This window comes from Oryctolagus cuniculus, chromosome 10, assembly GCF_964237555.1.
Source record: "Oryctolagus cuniculus chromosome 10, mOryCun1.1, whole genome shotgun sequence".
Lineage (NCBI taxonomy): Eukaryota > Metazoa > Chordata > Mammalia > Lagomorpha > Leporidae > Oryctolagus > Oryctolagus cuniculus.
Window position 1 is genome coordinate 94,958,381 of NC_091441.1, and position 18,863 is coordinate 94,977,243.

The following is an 18,863-nucleotide window of genomic DNA, read 5'->3' on the forward strand; positions in this document are numbered from 1 at the left end:
GCCAGGCCCATGTCAACCCACCGCCCACACGCAACTGCTCCATGATTTGCACTTCACACTGCCTCCAAGCAAGGGAGCCACCTTCTGCTGCTGGCTGCAGCAGGTATGCGGAGCATCTTGGCTGGTTGTACGAGGGCAGCTTCGGCCAGTGGGCCCCCAGCTCTGCCAGTAGCAGGGGATTCGCACATTCAAAGAAGCAGTTCCAGTCCCTGGTGGGAAAGTTCCCAACAGCTTCAGCTGGAGAACAGTCACAGTTCATCGCCGCCCGAGGCTCACTGCGGGCAGCTCCATTGTTTTAGATGTGAAAAATGAGGGACAGGCCAGGGCCTCGGCATCAGGGAAACGATGAGAGATGGAGAAGCATTTCCAAAGTCACGCTCACCGAAAGGTCACTTCAACCGGGTGGGGGGAGGGGGCATGGGGAGCCAGCAGCTGAGAAGTATTTGTGGCACCGGGGAGGAGAGGTTGCAGTGTCCACTAAAGGAAACCATGGCTATGAATTGCAGGGCATCCAGACCCTGTCAACACAGCTAATCCCCACGGATGTTGGCTGAATAAGCCTTAGATGACCAAAGCAGTGCACTGTGCAAACCGTGTCAGCCTCCAGCAGTCCAATTTGTCCTCATATTACACACTCTGCTGGCTCTGTGGCCAGACCCCTGGACCAGGGATTCGAGCCGAGCGCCCCCCAGCCTGAGGAGGGTTGACACAGCATGGTTAATAAGTCAACAGAATTCAGGAGCCACGACCGGATTAAGAAGGCTGTTTTATTTTGGTGCCCCGGACTTCAAGCAGATTAAATAATCAAAAAGCCTGAGCCATCGGGGTCATGTTTGAATGCTACAGCTGTTCCCCGAGCTTTGACAAACACCCTTTATGTGGTTCGTCGTCTCAATGGGAAAGGCAGGGATGATTTTGGGGAGGCCAAGACTTGAAGAAAGAAGACGGGGCACTATTTAAAGATCCTCTTATGGAAAACCAGCCCGGCCAGATGGAGACAAGGGAAGGGCTGCTTAAATAAGCAGTCTCCTGAAAGAGACAACTGTTCGGTGCATTGAAGAAAAGCGCGAGGATTCAGAAAACGCGAATGAAAGACGGACTCTGACTTTGCCATGTCCTGTGTTTGCTGATCGGCAGATTAATCAGGGCGGGCTCCGTGATCAGTGGGGACATCTGTGGAGACTCAGCCATGAAAGGTGAGTCAGGATAGGAGTGCCTTGAGACAGGGATGGGCCCCTGCACACAGGCGCCCACGGGAAGTCTATTGTTGGGTGATTTTTCCCAAAAAGATTGGACAGATGTTTAAACAAAGAAGCTCTCTGGAGAGATTGGTGTCTGTGCCTCGCTGGGTGCACAGGAAGGGGCTGAGATGAGGTATGCAGTCGTGATGTGTGTACGTCATCTGGGTGTCATGGGCCATTTCATAGACAACATGTTGCGTGGCATTGAAATTCTTATTTCCTTTGGGGTAGGGGTGGAGCCAAAGAGAGAAGGAGCAAACGGACTCTGATCTCAGAAAGACAAGCCTTTCGTGAATATGACTGGGTTCTGGGCAAGGCGTGTTCTCTGGTCTAAGAACTGATGTCCTACAAGGCCCTCAGGTGTAGGGACGGGTATTGGTTCACTTCGGATAGGAGGACATTTTAGCTTTCACACAAGCCATTTAGATCATCTGCAAAATGACAAAGAGGAAAACAGGGGTATACTCTTTGATATTTTCAAAATGGGAGGACTGGCATTCCGCATCCCTTGAACTCAATTAAACTGAGCAGAATCTCCTTCAGAAGGCTCTCCCAAGATCTGCCCTAGTGAAGGCCATAAACAACCAACCTCTACAATTCTCTGTCTCTCAACAACCAACTTCTACAATTCTCTCTCTCTCTCTCAACAACCAACCTCTACAATTCTTTCTCTCTCTTTCTCTCCCCCCCCCCCTTGTAAGAGGTTTCAATACAGTAGGTAACTGTTGAGATCTGAATGTTATTCTGTGGCCTTATGAATTCCTCTACCAATTAACACAATGCCCTTGACAGATGTTTGCCACCTTTTGAAATCCAAGTCTTAGGAAAACAGGAGGGAATGACATTGTCACCTTGGAGAACACTCTAGCAGCATCTAGAACATATGAACTCACCACTCACCATCCCCTCGGAGCTCCACAAGGGCTGAGTGGAAAGCCCCTCTAGCAGGCCTCTGCATAGCCCACAGCACTGTACAGCAGGGCTTGAGAGGAAGAAAAACCTGCTCAGTCCAAATGTTCCTGGGGGAAGGGCTGGATAAACACCAGCTTGAACATGGCCTCACTGTGGAATACGCTGTAGCAGCTAAAAGACATGCATTCACTTTCTCTGTATCCATGCAGATAGATTAATGTTGAGTGGATAAAACAAGCTGCAGAATGAGAAGCAATGATGGTGATATTCACGTGCCTTTTTATTTTTTATTTATTTATTTTTTTTGACAGGCAGAGTTAGACAGTGAGAGAAAGAAACAAAGAGAAAGGTCTTCCTTCCGTTGGTTCACCCCCAAAATGGCCGCTACGGCCGGCGTGCTGCGCCGATCCAAAGCCACGAGCCAGGTACTTCCTCCTGGTCTCCCATGGGGCGCAGGGCCCAAGCACTTTGGCTATCCTCCACTGCCCTCCCAGGCCACAGCAGAGAGCTGGACTGGAAGAGGAGCAACCGGGACAGAATCTGGCACCCCGACCAGGACTAGAACCCGGAGTGCCAGTGCCACAGGTGGAGGAGCTGCGGTGCCGGCCACTGCTATTGTTCTTAACAGTTCTTTTCTTTTCTTTTCTTTTCTTTGTTTGACAGGTAGAGTTATAGACAGTGAGAGAGAGAGACAAAGAGAAAGGTCTTCCTTCCGTTGGTTCACTCCCCAAATGGCCACTACGGCCGGCGCTACACTGATCTGAAGCCAGGAGCCAGTTACCTCCTCCTGGTCTCCCATGGGGCGCAGGGCCCAAGCACTTTGGCTATCCTCCACTGCCCTCCCAGGCCACAGCAGAGAGCTGGACTGGAAGAGGAGCAACCGGGACAGAATCTGGCACCCCGACCAGGACTAGAACCCGGAGTGCCAGTGCCACAGGTGGAGGAGCTGCGGTGCCGGCCACTGCTATTGTTCTTAACAGTTCTTTTTTTTTCTTTTCTTTTCTTTTCTTTTCTTTTCTTTTCTTTTCTTTTCTTTTCTTTTCTTTTCTTTTCTTTGTTTGACAGGTAGAGTTATAGACAGTGAGAGAGAGAGACAAAGAGAAAGGTCTTCCTTCCGTTGGTTCACTCCCCAAATGGCCACTACGGCCGGCGCTACACTGATCTGAAGCCAGGAGCCAGTTACCTCCTCCTGGTCTCCCTTGTGGGTGCAGGACCCAAGTACCTGGGCCATCCTCCACTGCCTTCCCGGCCCACAGCAGAGAGCTGTACTGGAAGAGGCACAACCAGGACTAGAACCCAGCACCCATATGGGATGCCAGCGCCGCAGGCAGAGGATTAACCAAGTGAGCCACGGTGCTGGCCCATTAACAGTTATTTTCAACATATCTGGAGAGGGATTCATGGAGGGAAGCAGGACACGGGCACTAATCAGAGGGTACTCCATTGCCTTTCTCTTGTGTCACCTCTCTGAGTGAAAAGAAAAATGACGCAGGAAGTGTTATAATCCACAAGCAACTAACAGAACTGTTCTAGGAATGGGGGTGTTTCACATATGCTTCCTAATGGTTTTCTGTATTTTTAAAACCTCATGCATAGACAGGGATCAGAGATGATCATTTATGGAATTACACCTGCAGATGTAAACAAGCTGCAGACCTGCCCTATCCAATACGGTGACCGCCAGCCACATGTGGCCATTTAAACTTTCTAAAGTTAAGGACAAACGAAAATTCAGTACCATGTCAGGAGCTCAGCAGCCACATGTGGCCAGTGACTCCCTGGTGGACCATATATATAGAACTTTCCATCTTTCCAGAATGTTCTACTGGACAGCACTGCTCTGAAGCATTCTTCAGAATATCTAAAGCCCTCTATCATTTTGTCATATCTGGACCAAAATAAATCTGCACCCTACAAAGGGCATAAGCCCCTCCCCACCCAAGACTTTTTCTACCTGTCTATGTAATTTTCTGAGGCTTCCGTCTTCTGATTACTGAGGCACTGGGAAACAATCTCTTCCCATGCTTCCAACAAGAGTCCACACACAGTGTGTAAGAGTGACTGATCCTAGGAGTGGCCTCAGTCTGGCCCAACTCCAATGAAGAAGGTGAAAGCTACAATGTCTTCCAGAGTACAGAAGGTGTCGTCTATCTCAAGTGTCACATTACCTGTGGATTCAAAGGGGAGAAAAATACTGACCCACTCCTTGAGCACTAGTTCTAATGCCACTTGCTGTCTGTCTGTCCTAGGTGAGCTGTTCCTGCTTTTGAGCCTGGTTTGCCTGCTCCCAGGGGCATGTGGCTGCCCGGAGAAGTGCCACTGTCACTCATCACGTTTTGTAGACTGCAGCCAACAGCGTCTGGCAGAAGTCCCTTCTGATTTGCCTCCTCAGACTCTAACGCTGCATTTACAAGATAACCAGATACACCAACTTCCTGCTTTTGCATTTAGGTCAGTGCCCCAGCTCATGACCTTAAACTTGGCCAACAATTCTCTTTCAAATCTGGCCCCTGGAGCTTTCCATGGACTTCAGCACTTGGAGGTTTTAAACCTAACCCATAACTCCCTGCTTTCCCTGGACAGCACACTTAGCCATTCCCTTCCACAGCTGAGGGAGCTCGATTTGTCGTCAAACTACATAAGCCACCTTCCCACATCCTTGGCTGAAACTTGGGAGAACTTAACCACATTTGCAGTTCGACAAAACCGGCTTCAGCATCTTGATCGAGCACTCCTGGAGTCCATGCCCCGTGTGAAGCTTTTGTATCTCAAGGACAACCTCTGGAAATGCAATTGCAGCCTGCTTGGGCTTAAGCTATGGCTGGAGAAATTTATCTATAAAGGTCAGTCGTGTCTATTTGGAAACCTCCTTCTGTGTGTTAGCAGCCTAGGATGAACTTCATCTGTTCTCTGCATTAGGAGAATTGTGGAGGAGTGTGCAGGGGGCTGATTTCAGTGTTTTCGCATTGAATCTCATTTCATGGTACAGGAAAAGAGGCAAGTGAGCCATTACAGGTGTTTAAATTCATCTACTAATAGGAGGCATGGAGGTAACTGTCCACTTGGTGACTACCACAGCATGAAAGTTATTTAGGAAGGAGGAAGGCCAACTGTCACCCGAGAAAGTGCTCAACCTCTGACTATCACCAAACTCTGACTTCCAAGTCTGATCGAGCTGGGGACATGGCTATCATTCCTTGGGCTATTTTTCTGCTCCTAGACATTTGACAGCTATAAGTCTTCCCTACCATTACCCCTTCTGCTTTGGCAAATACCACTGTTGCTAAAATCAGGTGCAACGGAACCTCTCTCTAAAGCTACCATTTATTTAACCAAATGCTAAAAGCAAAGCAAGAGATCCTGGGTTATCAAAGAGGAGAGGCTCTGGAAATTATTCAGAAGTTAGGAAACTAGAGCACAATAGTCAAATCCAGCCTAATTTCTGCACCTGTAAATAAAGTTTTATTGGAACACAGCCATGCCTATTCATTACATGATGAATGGCTGCTCATACTGTACAGAGTTGAGTAGCTGTGACCGAGACTATGGCAATATTTACAAATATTTACTAGCTAGCCCCTTAGATAAAAGTTTGCCGACCCTTGTTATCAACAGGAAACAGAGGGACAGAGAGGTTCTTGCCCAAGATCACAGAGCAGTAGCAAAGAGGAGAACAAATGCATAGCTTTGGGGTCTTGGCCCTACACTCTTTCCCCTGCCTCATGGTGCTTCTCCCCTCCTCTCTCTCAGCATCATTCATTCACTGCCATGTAGAGAGCCTTTATGTGCCCCACACTGAAAAAAGGGCAGTGAACAAGAGAATCCTTACCCCCATGGTAAGTTCACATTCTGGTGCCAGAGACAGAATAAAGATTCATGCTCTAGTGGCAGTTTGTGCTAAAAGACAAGGTGGGGTGAGGGTGGAGGAGAGAATGATGGATTGTGACAGCCTCTCCAAGGGGTGACATGACTGAGCAGACCCAGACAAGGAGGAGGAAGAGCCAGGAGATAGCCAGAGGAAGGGTCAGCAAGGCCAAAAGCCACTGATGCAGGAGGCTTGGATTGGCTGAGAGAGCAAAGCAGGGAGCAGAGGGGGTAGGACAGGGGAAGGCAGTGAGAGAGTGCTGGTCGGCAGGAAGGTGCGGGGCAGGCGCAGGTGTCTGCACTTTCTCAAGAGACGCTCTTGTAGAGCTGTAGGCAGGGGAACACTAGGATCTGATTACAATTTCAGAGGTCACTCTGGTGACTGCTATGGGGGTAGAAAAAGGCTGCAGATGGACCACAGAGGCAAGGGAGGAGGTGATTTCTGTCAGCCAATGATGGCTAGAATCAGGGTGGTGACAAGCAACTACCTTTGGGAGATGGTTATAATATTCAACTGATAGAAATTGCTAATGAGGGGGCAGATGTTTAGTGCAGTGGTTAAGAAGGTACTTGGGGACCCAGCATCCCATCAGAGTGCTGGGATTCGAGTCCTGGCTCAGCTTCCAATTCCAGCTTCCTGCTAATGAGCACTCTGGGAGGCAGGGATGGTTCAAGCAGCTGGGTCCCTACCACCCAGGTGGGAGACGCGGATGAAGTTCCCCGCTTCCTGCTTTGGCCTGGCCCAGATCATTATGTTGGGCATCTGAGGACTGAACTAGTGGTTGGGAGATCTCTGTCTCCCTCTGACATTCAATATATTCTAAGAATTAAAAATTAAAGAAATTGTTAATGGTTTGGAGTGGGCGATAAAGAAAGGAAGGTGATTCTGGGAAATTTGATCTTATTTTGTCCTGCAGGGGTAACCAGATAAATGGGGATGCCACTAGCTGTAAAGGAGCAGACTGGGGAGTGGGAGACTGAGTGTGGGTGGTGGGGAGGAGTCAGCCTGAGTTCAGTTGGGGACATGGCCAATGTGAGGTGCCCATGATATCCCCAAGGGGAGCTCCTGACCAGACCCTCTATATTTCAGCCTGCTGCTCAGGAAGAGGTGAGTTATGGAGTCACAGAATCTGGATGGCTGTAGAGTTCGTGTACAGCATGGGCTAAATGATGTAATATTGAATTGAATTAAGAAATCTTCTCACCTTGGTATCCTTGAGGAATTGGATCTAGGACACCCCACCCTCACCTGTGATACCAAAATCTGTGGATATTCAAGTCCATTATATGAAACGTTGCTGAATTTCCATACAACCTACATACACCTTCCTGTAAACTTTAAATCACTATTGGATTACTTATACTACCTGACACAAGTGCTATATAAATAGTTGTCATGTTGTTTAGTGAATAACAAGAGTCTGCACATGTTCAATCTGCATTTGGTTGGCCCTTTGGATGCAGTTGGGTATGGGAGGGCTGATCACCAGTCAGCCAATGTCTTTGCTAACCTACAACAGGAGCCATATAACATGGTGATATCTTTCTTATAGAACACTGCCAATAAAACGGTTTGCATCTGGAGATGAAGTGGCTTGAGCTACTGTGCTCTGGGTTGAATCATAAGCATACAGAGAGAGTTTCCACAAAAGAAGATTAAAATAATAATAGCTTCCAGGCCTTGGATACCAGAAGCAACAGGGACTAGGAAGAAATCTTCCTTGCACTGCCACAAACTTGCTAGTGGTTCCTGGGCAAGTTTAATTCCCTTCATCTGTGCTCAATGTCACCAGATGAAAACAGACAACATTAAGTCTCGGGGTTCCTGGGGCCCTTCCAGTTCTGAGAGTCCAGGATGCAGCTCAACATGCCCTCATGGCAGAGCTGTGCCAGCACTGAGAAGGGCCTGACTTCAAAGGAAGGTGAAACTGATTTGGGTAGCAAGACCTGGATGTCCCAAAATAACTGACATCAACCCACATAGATGCTAATCACGAGATGATGGCAGGTAAAATAAGAGAACATGTTAATGAAGACCTCTTTAAAAGAAGACACACAGACAAAAGCAAACACTAAAGGTATTGGTGGACAGGCTCCAATAGAGATCTGCTCATCACTCAAGTCAGAGTCCTGGAGAATTGGGAGCAGGGCCTGTGTTCCCTGCCATCACTCAGGATCCTAAGCCCCTCCTAGTCCCTGACACTGCCGGCTGCATCACGTGGCTTCTAAGGTCACCACCAGAGGGGACTAAAGAGCATGTGGGTTTACACTGGAAGTTTTGTGGCATTCATTGGTTCCACGGGCAGGAACTCAATCATGCAGCCCCAAAGTGACCACAAAGAGTGGGAAAATTTAGTCTTGTTGTGGCCCTAAAGGCAAAAATGTGCTTTGGTGAATATATAATCACATCTCCAATTTAAACACGCTCGTAGATTTTATACTGATTACCCCTTCGTCTCTATTCATAGGCAAATGAATCATCTTCATGTTCATAGCTAACGTTATTAAATGTTTATTCTGGGCTAGGTATTGTACTCAATACTTGACATGCTTTATCTAAGTCCTCAGAGCAGTTTTGGGAAGTGAATTCCATTTTACCCTCCCCTCCCACTTTCCAGAAAAGCAAGCAGAGGCATGAGTATGGTTAAGGAACTTTCTCAGGGGTGCACAACTAAGTAATGTGCACACTCAAGATTCCAATCCAGTTTCTTCCAAGCAGAGATTAAGAGCTCCTAGTGGTCACGGGGGGGAGGGAGGGAGGACACTAAGCACTTGGCAAGCTGGGGTTTCCCATACTGCCAGCCCACATGAATCCCAAAGGCAGCAGAGCCCTGCAGCTGGGGTTATGGCTCAGGAGATGGTGTTAGCGGAGTAGGAGGTGAATCCTGGCTGGGGCCACAGGGCCTTGGGCAGTCAGAGTCCCTGCCTTCCAGACATGCTCAAAGCCCCAATCTGTGTATTTCCTTGGCTATGGGTCTGAGGCTATGGATCCCACTCTAACATTAACAGAAAGCTTTGTGCTGGAGAAAGGTACTTAATGCTGGAATGACTGGGTAAACCATCCGAGTCCAACTATAAATCAGCTTATAGTTGATGGAACTGCCCATCCCATGAAAAGTGGCTGTCTTCCCCTGCTGGAATCTTGGATTAAATAGCCTCACTACTTCTTAAAGCCCTGTGCCTCATTCTGTCTCTGGCTGTTGCCTTATAACAAATTCCCTGGCAGAGGCTCTGATGGCCAGGTGCAGGGGAATGAAATGGTTCATGAGGCAAGCATCCTTAATCCCAGCACAGTTCACTGGCACCTTGGGCTCATCTGGGAGCAGTTGCCCTGTAACTCTGCCTTCAATAAAAATCAGTGGCTTGGGAAAGAGGGTGGGAGAGTCCTCTTTGACCTTTTTGCTTTAGAGGTGGGAAGAATAGAAGAAGCCTGGAGGGGCCCAAGAGACTGCTGGTGGGTGATTCAGTTTTAAACAGCGGAAGCAAGCAGGGTGGGGTTGAATTTTCCCACTGCCACTACCCCCAGTGTGTCTGGGCCATGGAATTTCCCTTGTACTTGTCTTCTAAGGGTTAGATAGAATGGATGTAAAACCATTCTCCAATCTCTGAAGGACTGTGCCATAGCAGGTGCTTGTAATATTGAAGGAATGACCTCCATATGCGTCTTTCTTGCATAATTTGATAATTCACCTACATGGACACTCAGAATCTGTAATCTAACTTTGCTAAGAGGAGTGCTAGTCTTCAAAGCTATCCTGGGAGAATTAAGGCACAGGTCATGGAGGAGTCCTGCCCAGAGGGCCTTATGGGGTTGCTCTGCCTTCAGGAACCCCCAGAGAGGAGGCAGGAGCAGAGAGAATCAGTGGGTATAGTGGGAAAGAAGGGATTGAATTTGGGTATTGATTCATTCACTCATGACCTCTGTGAGTCTGGACAAGAATCATCCATTTGAGCAGAGTGTGAGGATTTAGTTAACAGTGCCTTGTACACTCTCAAGAGAGGTACAGATGGGATGTTTTCTTTGCAGAAAATTTTGTCCGACATTTTCCAAGGTCAAATAGCAAGTCTATTGGCCAAAGTGAGCTAGGTTAGACCAGTGCTCTTTTTCAGAAAAGAATTACCCACCCAAATAGCTGCTAAACAATAGCAGTCTGCACACCTGAGGAAGTCAGCTGCCTTCAGAGAATGGAAACTGGGTTTATTAACTCGCTGGAAATTCAGTACGCAAAGTAGTAAATGTTTTGAGGCCTGAGGAGACACGATAATTACACTTAATCCCGTGAGCTCAGTACACAGTATCGTCAAGTCCTCAGAAACACAAAATACTCCCAGCATCATTGCAGTCTCCCCATCACCGAACAGTGTCGGCAGACACACAAGGTCTTTGTAATTAACACATAACATCACAACAATGGACATTTGTTTTGTGTTTGCCTTAGGTTTCCAAGGGGAATCTGGTACAAAAGATTTCTTGTCTGGTGGGGCTCATTAGGGGAGGGAGCGGCAGGAACGCTGTGGGCAACAGAACCCTTGGTGTTGGCCCCCAGCTTCTGCATTGTTCCCCCTCCGCATTTCTACGACCTAAAGGTAACTTGGCTTCTAATGAATTCTTGGTCAGAAGTAATTGCCAATTTAGTGTGTGGCATTTTCAGCATTTAGCCAATTTAGAAATCCTAAAATCATAAAATATGGTTGTTAAATTCTTTGACTCAAGTCGGGGGAAAAGGTACTTTATAAATTCCATCTGCCTAAGTTTTTGCAGGCTGAGGATTCTGGAACTCAGTTGCATTGAGGCTCTGTTGTCATCCCTTGCTTTTGTCTTCTCAAGGAGGAACAACAGATGGCATCGTTTGTGGGTCACCCGACCCCTGGAAAGGAGAGAAACTCCTTACGATCCCTCATGAGCTGTACCGGCCATGCCCGCCGCCTTCTCCTGATCCTGTGTCCTCACAGGCCCAGCAGCCTGGCTCTGCCCACGGGGTGGCCCTGACGCCCACCGAGATCCACAGCTCTGAGTGTGAGCTCAAACCCAAGCCAAGGCCGGCCAACCTGCGTCACGCCATCGCCACCATCGTGATCACGGGGGTTGTGTGTGGCATCGTGTGTCTCATGATGCTGGCGGCTGCTGTCTACGGCTGCACCTACGCGGCTATTACTGCTCAGTATCACGGGAAGTCCGCGGCTCAATCCAATGAGCCTGGGAAGACGGCAGGGAAAGAGCTGTTTGACAGCTCACCTGCTTGACAGCATCCATCCCACATAGCACTGATGGTGACCACATAGGCCAGGAGAAAGTGTCTAAACAGGGCTCCTGGGTTCATTGTCACTGCCTCATTTTGCTTTTTCCAAAAAAAAAAATGTGTCCATAAAAATATATTTCTGGGAAGAAATTGATGGTGTGGTTTGTTAAACACCAGAGACAGAATAGAGATGACATTTGCACTCTGCCTGAGGAGTTATCACAATGATTCTATGTGGGGGAAGGCCATGTACAGGGAAAGGAAAAATCTCTCTCTCAGGTACTCTTCCCTGGATTAAGTTGCTTTTACAGAACAAGAAAAAAATTAAAATGCACATGCTGGTTGGCATTCCTGGGAGGTTTACAGTCCATTGGAAAACTGCCCGATTTTGAGCGCCTGGGAAGAGACTGGTGATCCTACCCAAGGGGCACCAAATGCCTGTATAATTCAAGTTCATGCTAGATCAGTGATACTTTCAGATGCTGTGTATGTTACATATTTAATGGGAGTGTCTGTCGGTTGGGAATTTCAGAGTTTGCCACAAGAGTCAGCTTATATTTAATTTTCTAAATCAGAAAACCATTTGGGGCTTTCTAGGCTGTAGAGGAAGAGGATGGTTCCACGTCTGCATAATGGGTCTCAGGCCCAGGATCTGGGGAAGTTTCCTGATGCAAAGGTGAATAGCATATAAACAAACACGCAGAGCGCGGGGAATTAAGGGCATATCCTCCCAGAGAGCTTTCATAGCAGGGACAAATTCAGGTTGCGAGTGAGCAAAGGCCTTTTGTGTAGCTCTGTCTACACACACACAGCACAGAGTGTATGGACCTGTGCAACCACACCCACACGTAAACAACAGTGCTTACCCACTAATGAAATGCAGCCGTGTTGGGGAGGAAGCCGACAGCTGCTGACCACCACCCAGATTGCCTACTCAACACTCTGGGGTAGGAAGTAAGAAGGAAGTCAGAAGAGAGAGGGAATTACCAAGAGACTCAAGATATGTGGCAGCAGCCATCCTGAACATTATTTAAGCCATGTTTTAAAAAAATCAGGTGTGGCTTGCCTTCCTCCACAGACATGGTCCTGAGGAGTTGCATGCAAAGTGAATTTTTGTAAATTGAATCATCATTTTAATGCAGTAGGGGAGCTCGCTATTTAAAGGAAACTTTCATGGAATCTTTCTGTAATGGAAATAATTGGCTCCAGATTTATACATTTTGTAAATTTGCATTTTCTGTGCTAGGTCTTCTTAAAGTGGAATCTACCTGTTCTCTCTCATGAAGCCTCAGCTCATACTGATTTCAGTCACTTGTTTGTACCGAAGTAATTTTACTCAAAAGGAAAGCACAGAGAAGTTAGGGACAGGGTAAAAGCAGAGAATGGCAAATACAGGGCCAGCTGCTTCCCTCCCCAGGCCATGACAGACATCACTAATCAATCCCAGCACTCCTCTTTGCTGAGTCCCCATGTACCACAGATGCCTTCTTAAGACAGCACTGTAGGCAACCAGAACTAATCAATTGGAATTGGTTCAAAGGATAAAAAACATTTGCCATTCAGAGAACTGGCTCTACACTCATTCCTTAAGGCCACATGAAAATGGGTCTGGATACTAACTAAGAGTCCAGTGCCTAACTGGGATGTGAATGGAAGGTTCACACATGCAGTCCAGGCCATACCCAAGTATAAGGAGGCCACTGGGAACCAGTGGAGCCTGCCACACCCTCTGGTGCACAACTCACATCGATGCCTCTGTAATCAACACAGAGGCAATGTACACCTGCCTACAGTACTGCCTAACAAACACAGGCCCCACATGCCCAAAGGCAAAAGCCGTGCCATCTTTTTGGAGTAACAATTGTGCTAGGGGATTTTTCAAGGGGAAAAAGTTCCAACTTGGATGGTGAGGCATGTTGCTAAATGTTCAAATAAACCTGGATACATTAAGAATAGCTCAAAAAAGGACCCCAGGGAAAACATCCTGCTTCACTGGCTTTGTCCCAGGCCCCGCCACACCCCCCCCCCCTTTTCTGACACGCCGGATGCTTCAGCGGGCAAGATGGAGTATCCTGCTCTTCAGACGTTAGTAAATTTGTTGCAAGTGAAAAAACAAACAACAGAACCCCTTTCTTTCCATTGCTTTGGACTGAATCCTTGTCCAAGAAAGCAATAGGAGAAAAGAAACTGAGAAGACCTTTTTATACATAGTCCCAACGTCACCAATGTTCCCAGAGCTTGCAATGCCCCCCCACCAGGTGTGGTGCGAGGTATTTTCACAAGCATTCTTCATGTAATCCTGGCACCCACCCTGTGAGATGCTTGAACAGGTGTTATGTGAGCTGGGAAGTCCCGAGGCCAAAAATGCATGCTTCCTACTGCAGTAATTGAAGACTGCAAAATGCACTGTGCCATGCCACAGGTTGGTGACCCTGCAGGTCAACCCTTCCCCTGCCCTCTGTGACACGAGACAGCTTCCAGCACATGGCAGGAAACCCTGAACCTGACCAACATCCTTGCACGTATACAGCCATACCCTGGAAGATTCCTAAGTATGGATAATAAGCCCGGTGACCACACTTCCAACTTGATAGGTAGGTTTTGAGGAAAATGATTAAAATGATGCATGCATGTATTCAGATTTCTAACTTTTGCCTACAGTCACCACAAACAGCAACTGGCAATGAAAATAATTACTTCTCCTCAAACGTCAACAGTTTCTCGGTGCAGAAAAAGTATAAATCAAATTGTTTAGATTAACAAACACAGAGTTATCATTTGTTAATATAAGAAATGAAATGTTGTAAGTGCAAAAAACATTGCAGATGAAAGACTCAATTTGCCGGCTATTCTGCAAGAACCACAAATTATCTTTCACAACCACGACAGCTCATGAGGGGTAATTTGCAAACGCCTCACAGATTATTTTCAGCTGTTTGTTTTCTGCCACGATATTCAGAGATTCCCCTGTAAAAATGTCCCTCTGTCACAGAGCCATGCTGAGGGCATGTAGTGGCCAAAAATCATCCTAGTGTTGCTTATTTCTGGAGAAAGCATCTAAAACAGAGACTTTTCATCGTGTTCAGTGTAACATAATGGGGGCAAAGACGGGCAATCTCTGAGAGATCACAAATTCCCATACAGTTGGTATCTGCAGTGAGGCAGAGAGAGAGGGTATGAAAGTGTACAAGACCGTGGCGATTTTGCATAAAGAAGGTCTAGCATCAAATTCGTATCTGGAAGCTTTTACAATTAAGGCAATACCCTGGACCCTTGCAGCAAGAGTCTTGTGTTTCAGATTATAGAATGCCAGTGGACAACAGAGTGTTCTAATTTTCCTTACAATAATGGAAGACTAAAAACTGATTCACACACAACTTTCTTCTGGAAGGTTCGTAAAAATTAAATCTCATTACTCAAGTTAACCAAATATCCCTGAAACAAGACACGATCATCTTAGATCCTCAATATCAAAGGACGTGGCTAAATCAATTTGTCAAATAAGCTACCCACAGCACATTCATCTAATTAAAGCAACTGCTAGAAACCTCCAAGGATCAGGAAATTATTGCTGCCAGTTACCGATCATTGTACCCACTGTTCAACGCTACTGATGGAAACCTACCAGAAAGTGATACCCTGAGCCCACACAGCATTGTGGAGCTGTCTGTGGTTTACACACACAACTGCAGGGCGTCATCCTGCTTGCCCTCGACATTAAAATGCTGTATTTTTTTACATTCAACTTGCAGTGAGGTCTCAAAGACACTCCTGTCTCATTAAGAGAACCGATTTCATTACCTACCACTCCCCTTTTAGATTCTCGGCTGAACCGTCCACACTGACCTCTCACTGCAGTGACACTGAGCATTCATTTGGAAGTCAGCCACACCGGCTCATCGACAAGACCCAAAGAATCAGGTATCTGGGAGCAGGGACGGGCCTTGAACAGCATCCACCCTAGGCCTGGCAAGTTTCAGAACAGCTGCCACCAGCTTCCTCATGTACTGCAGACGTTGCTAACAGATCGTGGCAACCCTGTCTGCTGAGCCCAGACAAAGCCTCAGTATCCTTTTAAATCTGTTTCACAGGTACTCACTATTGATCAAATGGAGCTGACACATGAGATTAAGCCCAGTTGCTACCCAGATATAGTTCAGTGCCCTTATTTTACAGATAGGAAATAGGGACATGGAAAAGGAAAGAAAATTTCCAAAAGTCACATAAAGAATTAATTATGGGACAGACAAATGCAGTTGCAGGAGCAAGGGATTACCATGAACAGTACACCCTGGCCTGTACCATTCTTCATTCATTCTGCAGTGAACCATGATAACTAGACTGGATTGCATTAATTATTTGGACAGAGACATAATAGCAGCACCAGCCACACGGAGCACCCAATTTCTTGCCAGATCTTTTCCAAGCATCATATTTAATTTTGTCTATGCCTTTTTCTATTAGCCAAAACACATGGATAGCATACTCCCACATTAGAGATGAAGAGATACCATCAGAGCCTGCGGGTCATCTGCTCAAGTCACTTCCAAGGTGACTTGAGCAGACAAATGTAGTAGAAAGATCAGATGATGAAGCAGGAATGTGGATGGGCATCTTCCCAAGGCCCGACCTTCAAAAGCACATTGGAAGAAGTCAGAGGTAGGAGCCTCACTTGGCACTGCCGACATCTCAAAGCAGTGCAGAGAAAAGGGCTCCAACCACCAGCCAGCATGTCACTGCCAGTGCTCTGGCCCCACTAGAACAGGACAACAGCACGAGGAGCTGAGGCAAAGTGGGAACTGAGGGTCCTTTCAGCAGCTCTGACTCCGCTGTGTTGGAAAAATCATTCTTAGAAAGGGAGTGGAAGAAATTCAATCATGTGCTGTTGCAATTATTGTAGAAAATGGTTCAATTAAATTCCAGATTAAAATGCTAGCTAGTGAGTAATATGTTTCAATGAAACCAAAATTAACACTCAAAAGAGAAAAAAAAATTATTAGGACCTTACAAATTAGGAATTTTCTCAATGAGATCAAAATCCACAAGGAATATTCACTGTCAAAGAGAGATGCAAGGACCAGCGCTGTGGTGCAGTGGGTAAAACTGCTCCTCCAATGCTAGCATCCCACATAGGCACTGACTTGAATCCCGGCTGCTCCACTTTTAATCCAGCTCCCTACTAATGTGCCTGGGATAGCAGTGGAAGACGGCCCAAGTCCTTGGGCCCCTGCACCCACGTGGGAGACCCAGAAGAAGCTCCTGGCTCCTGGCTTTAGAAAGGCCCAGCTCCAGCTGTTGTGGCCATTTGGGGAGTGAACCAGCGGATGAAAGACCTGTCTTTCTCTTCCTCTCTCTCTCTGCAACTCTGCCTCTCAAATAAATAAGTAAATTTTTAAAAAAGTAATTTTTAAAAAATAAAAATAAGGAAGGGAGTGAGCACATAGAAGAAGAAACATGAAAAATCAATTTTGGAACATATACAAATATAATTTTAGTTTCTGGTGGGATTTGGCATTTGGAGTACATTCCACTGGCTGAATCATGTCCCATGATCAGAGTTTATGAGACAGAGATGCACACAGCTCCAGAGGGGCGGTACTTCAAGTGACAAGCAATGGGTGGGGACATGCCTTCTAAGCATGGAAGGAGTAACTACAATCAAAAAATCATAATGAGCTCTCTCTCTTCCTCTCTGTTTCCTGACCTCTGTTTCTATCTCTGTCTCTCTTCTGCTCTCCTTCTCCCTCTTTTCTTCCTTGGGTTTCCCCCAGTAAACTCTTTCCCTTAAAAAAACTAAAAATATTAAAAAAATTTAAAATCATAATGAATAGTCATAGGAAAAATACATAAATAAAAATAATAAATGTATAAAACAGAATACAGTTATCATCAGAGTATAATAGAAACACTGGAACATATTTAATAAACAGTACAGACAACCTGCTGGGGAATACTCACTTTCAGAATACAAATGGGAAAGCAAAAAACACAAACAATGGAAGATAAAAGAGTGATAGTAAAGAACTAATATATGCATCACTGGTTTTACCAATAAATAGATTACAGCACACAAGACGGAAGGAAAGATTAAAAAAAAAAAAGTGAAGTGACCTTTCCAGAGCTAAGAAATACTCAAGATATACGGCTCAAAATTGGCTTATTGCAAATTAGATTAACTGAAAAAAAAAATACTGAAATGTAGTCTAGGTTTGTACCTGACACATAAGTGTCTCAGTCAATATAATTAGAAAAAACAGATAAATGAAAAAAAAGTGAGTCCTGGTGACATTTTCAAATTTTCAGAATAGAAACTGCACAATGTAGAGACCACGCAAATAACAACCAAAATGAAGTTGCAACCCTCATATATGCAAGGTCTCATACAATTTGATGCCCGTGCATTCCTTTTGGAAAAACAACTCAAGGCATACTTCAGCTGATCAAGGAATCACACACAAAAAGTGAAGGGAAAGGAAAGGGAGGGGGAAGATGTGAGAAGAACTTAAGAAAGTGAGAGTCATGGCACTGAAGTGACAAAGAAAACACTGGAATCAGAAGTCAGTCTGCGATTTTGCTGATACCGTAATTAAACAATGCAAAGTCCACAATCTAAGAGACTTCTAATTAATTTTCCAAGCGTCTAGGGTAAAGGAATAAACAAGAAATATAAATCTCATGTCCCATGGAACAGAGCATCTAACAGAGGGACAAAGCATATGTGAGGGGCATAGAATGCAGGGGAGGGGGAGGGAGAGTTTCTGTCTTGTAGAGGCAGATTGGCTTAGCCCTCTCTGAGCCACACCTGAAGGAAATAATGTAGCCAGCAGCGAGGATACCAGGAGGAAGAACCCTCCCAGGGAAAAATGCATAGCAGGTGCAAAGGGAGTAGCAAGCTTGGTGCATTGAAAAACCACAAGGACACAGCGTGGCTGGAGCTCTTGAGTAGTCAAATAGGGGAAAGAGAAGGATCTGTGGTTAGAGGGTAACTAGGGTCAAACAATTCATGATCTCACAGGTTGTGACAGGCAGCCTTGAAACTGACCATCAGAGATTCCCAACCCTTGGTACTCATGCCCTTGTTTAATTCCCTCTCTGTGACAGCAGGCTGGATTTAGTGACTTACTGCTGACAAACCAAACGTGGCACAAGTGATAGGATGTCACTTCCAAGATTAAGTTACAAAAATTCTGGCTTCTATATGGCTCACTCTTGTTGATTCTGCTGGAAGGCAGCAAGCACACTGAGCTGCTCCACAGAGAAATCTCCCTGTAAAGGGCGAAAGAAAGGTCTCCAACCAACCGCCAGCAATGAACTGAGACCTTCAGTCCAACCAACCTCAAAGAACGATCCCATGACTGAATGCAGATGTGTCTGCAGCCCTCAACAACACTTCCATTGCAACCTCGTGGGAGATCCTGAGCCAACACCTCGACTATAGCCTTTATGAAAAATCCTAATCCAGAAGACATAGCTCAACACCCAGATGTTTGACTCACAGAAGCTATAAGACAGTAAATGCTTACGACTCTAAGCCAATACATTTTGGCACAATTTGTTATGTAACAACAGATTACTAATGCATGGACCATTGGGAGAATATTGGCTT

At 46.1% G+C, this 18,863-nt stretch overlaps 2 protein-coding genes across 5 annotated transcripts in view; one reads left to right on the forward strand and one right to left on the reverse strand.

The window, feature by feature from the left end:
• Positions 1-18,863, reverse strand: part of CACNA2D3 (calcium voltage-gated channel auxiliary subunit alpha2delta 3) — an 879,489-nt gene that overhangs the window by 131,162 nt on the left and 729,464 nt on the right. The window lies entirely within an intron of this gene.
• LRTM1 (leucine rich repeats and transmembrane domains 1) lies at positions 569-11,407 on the forward strand. Its single transcript, XM_008260811.4, has 3 exons — positions 569-1,196; positions 4,403-4,996; positions 10,846-11,407. The coding sequence occupies exons 1-3, from the start codon at positions 1,190-1,192 to the stop codon at positions 11,259-11,261; spliced, it is 1,017 nt and encodes a 338-aa protein (XP_008259033.3). The 5' UTR covers positions 569-1,189; the 3' UTR covers positions 11,262-11,407.

Excerpts from the sequence above, each read along its gene's own strand:
- LRTM1 (XM_008260811.4), top strand. Across the intron at positions 4,997-10,845 it reads GGAGAAATTTATCTATAAAG|GAGGAACAACAGATGGCATC; the intron begins GTCAGTCGTGTC and ends TGTCTTCTCAAG.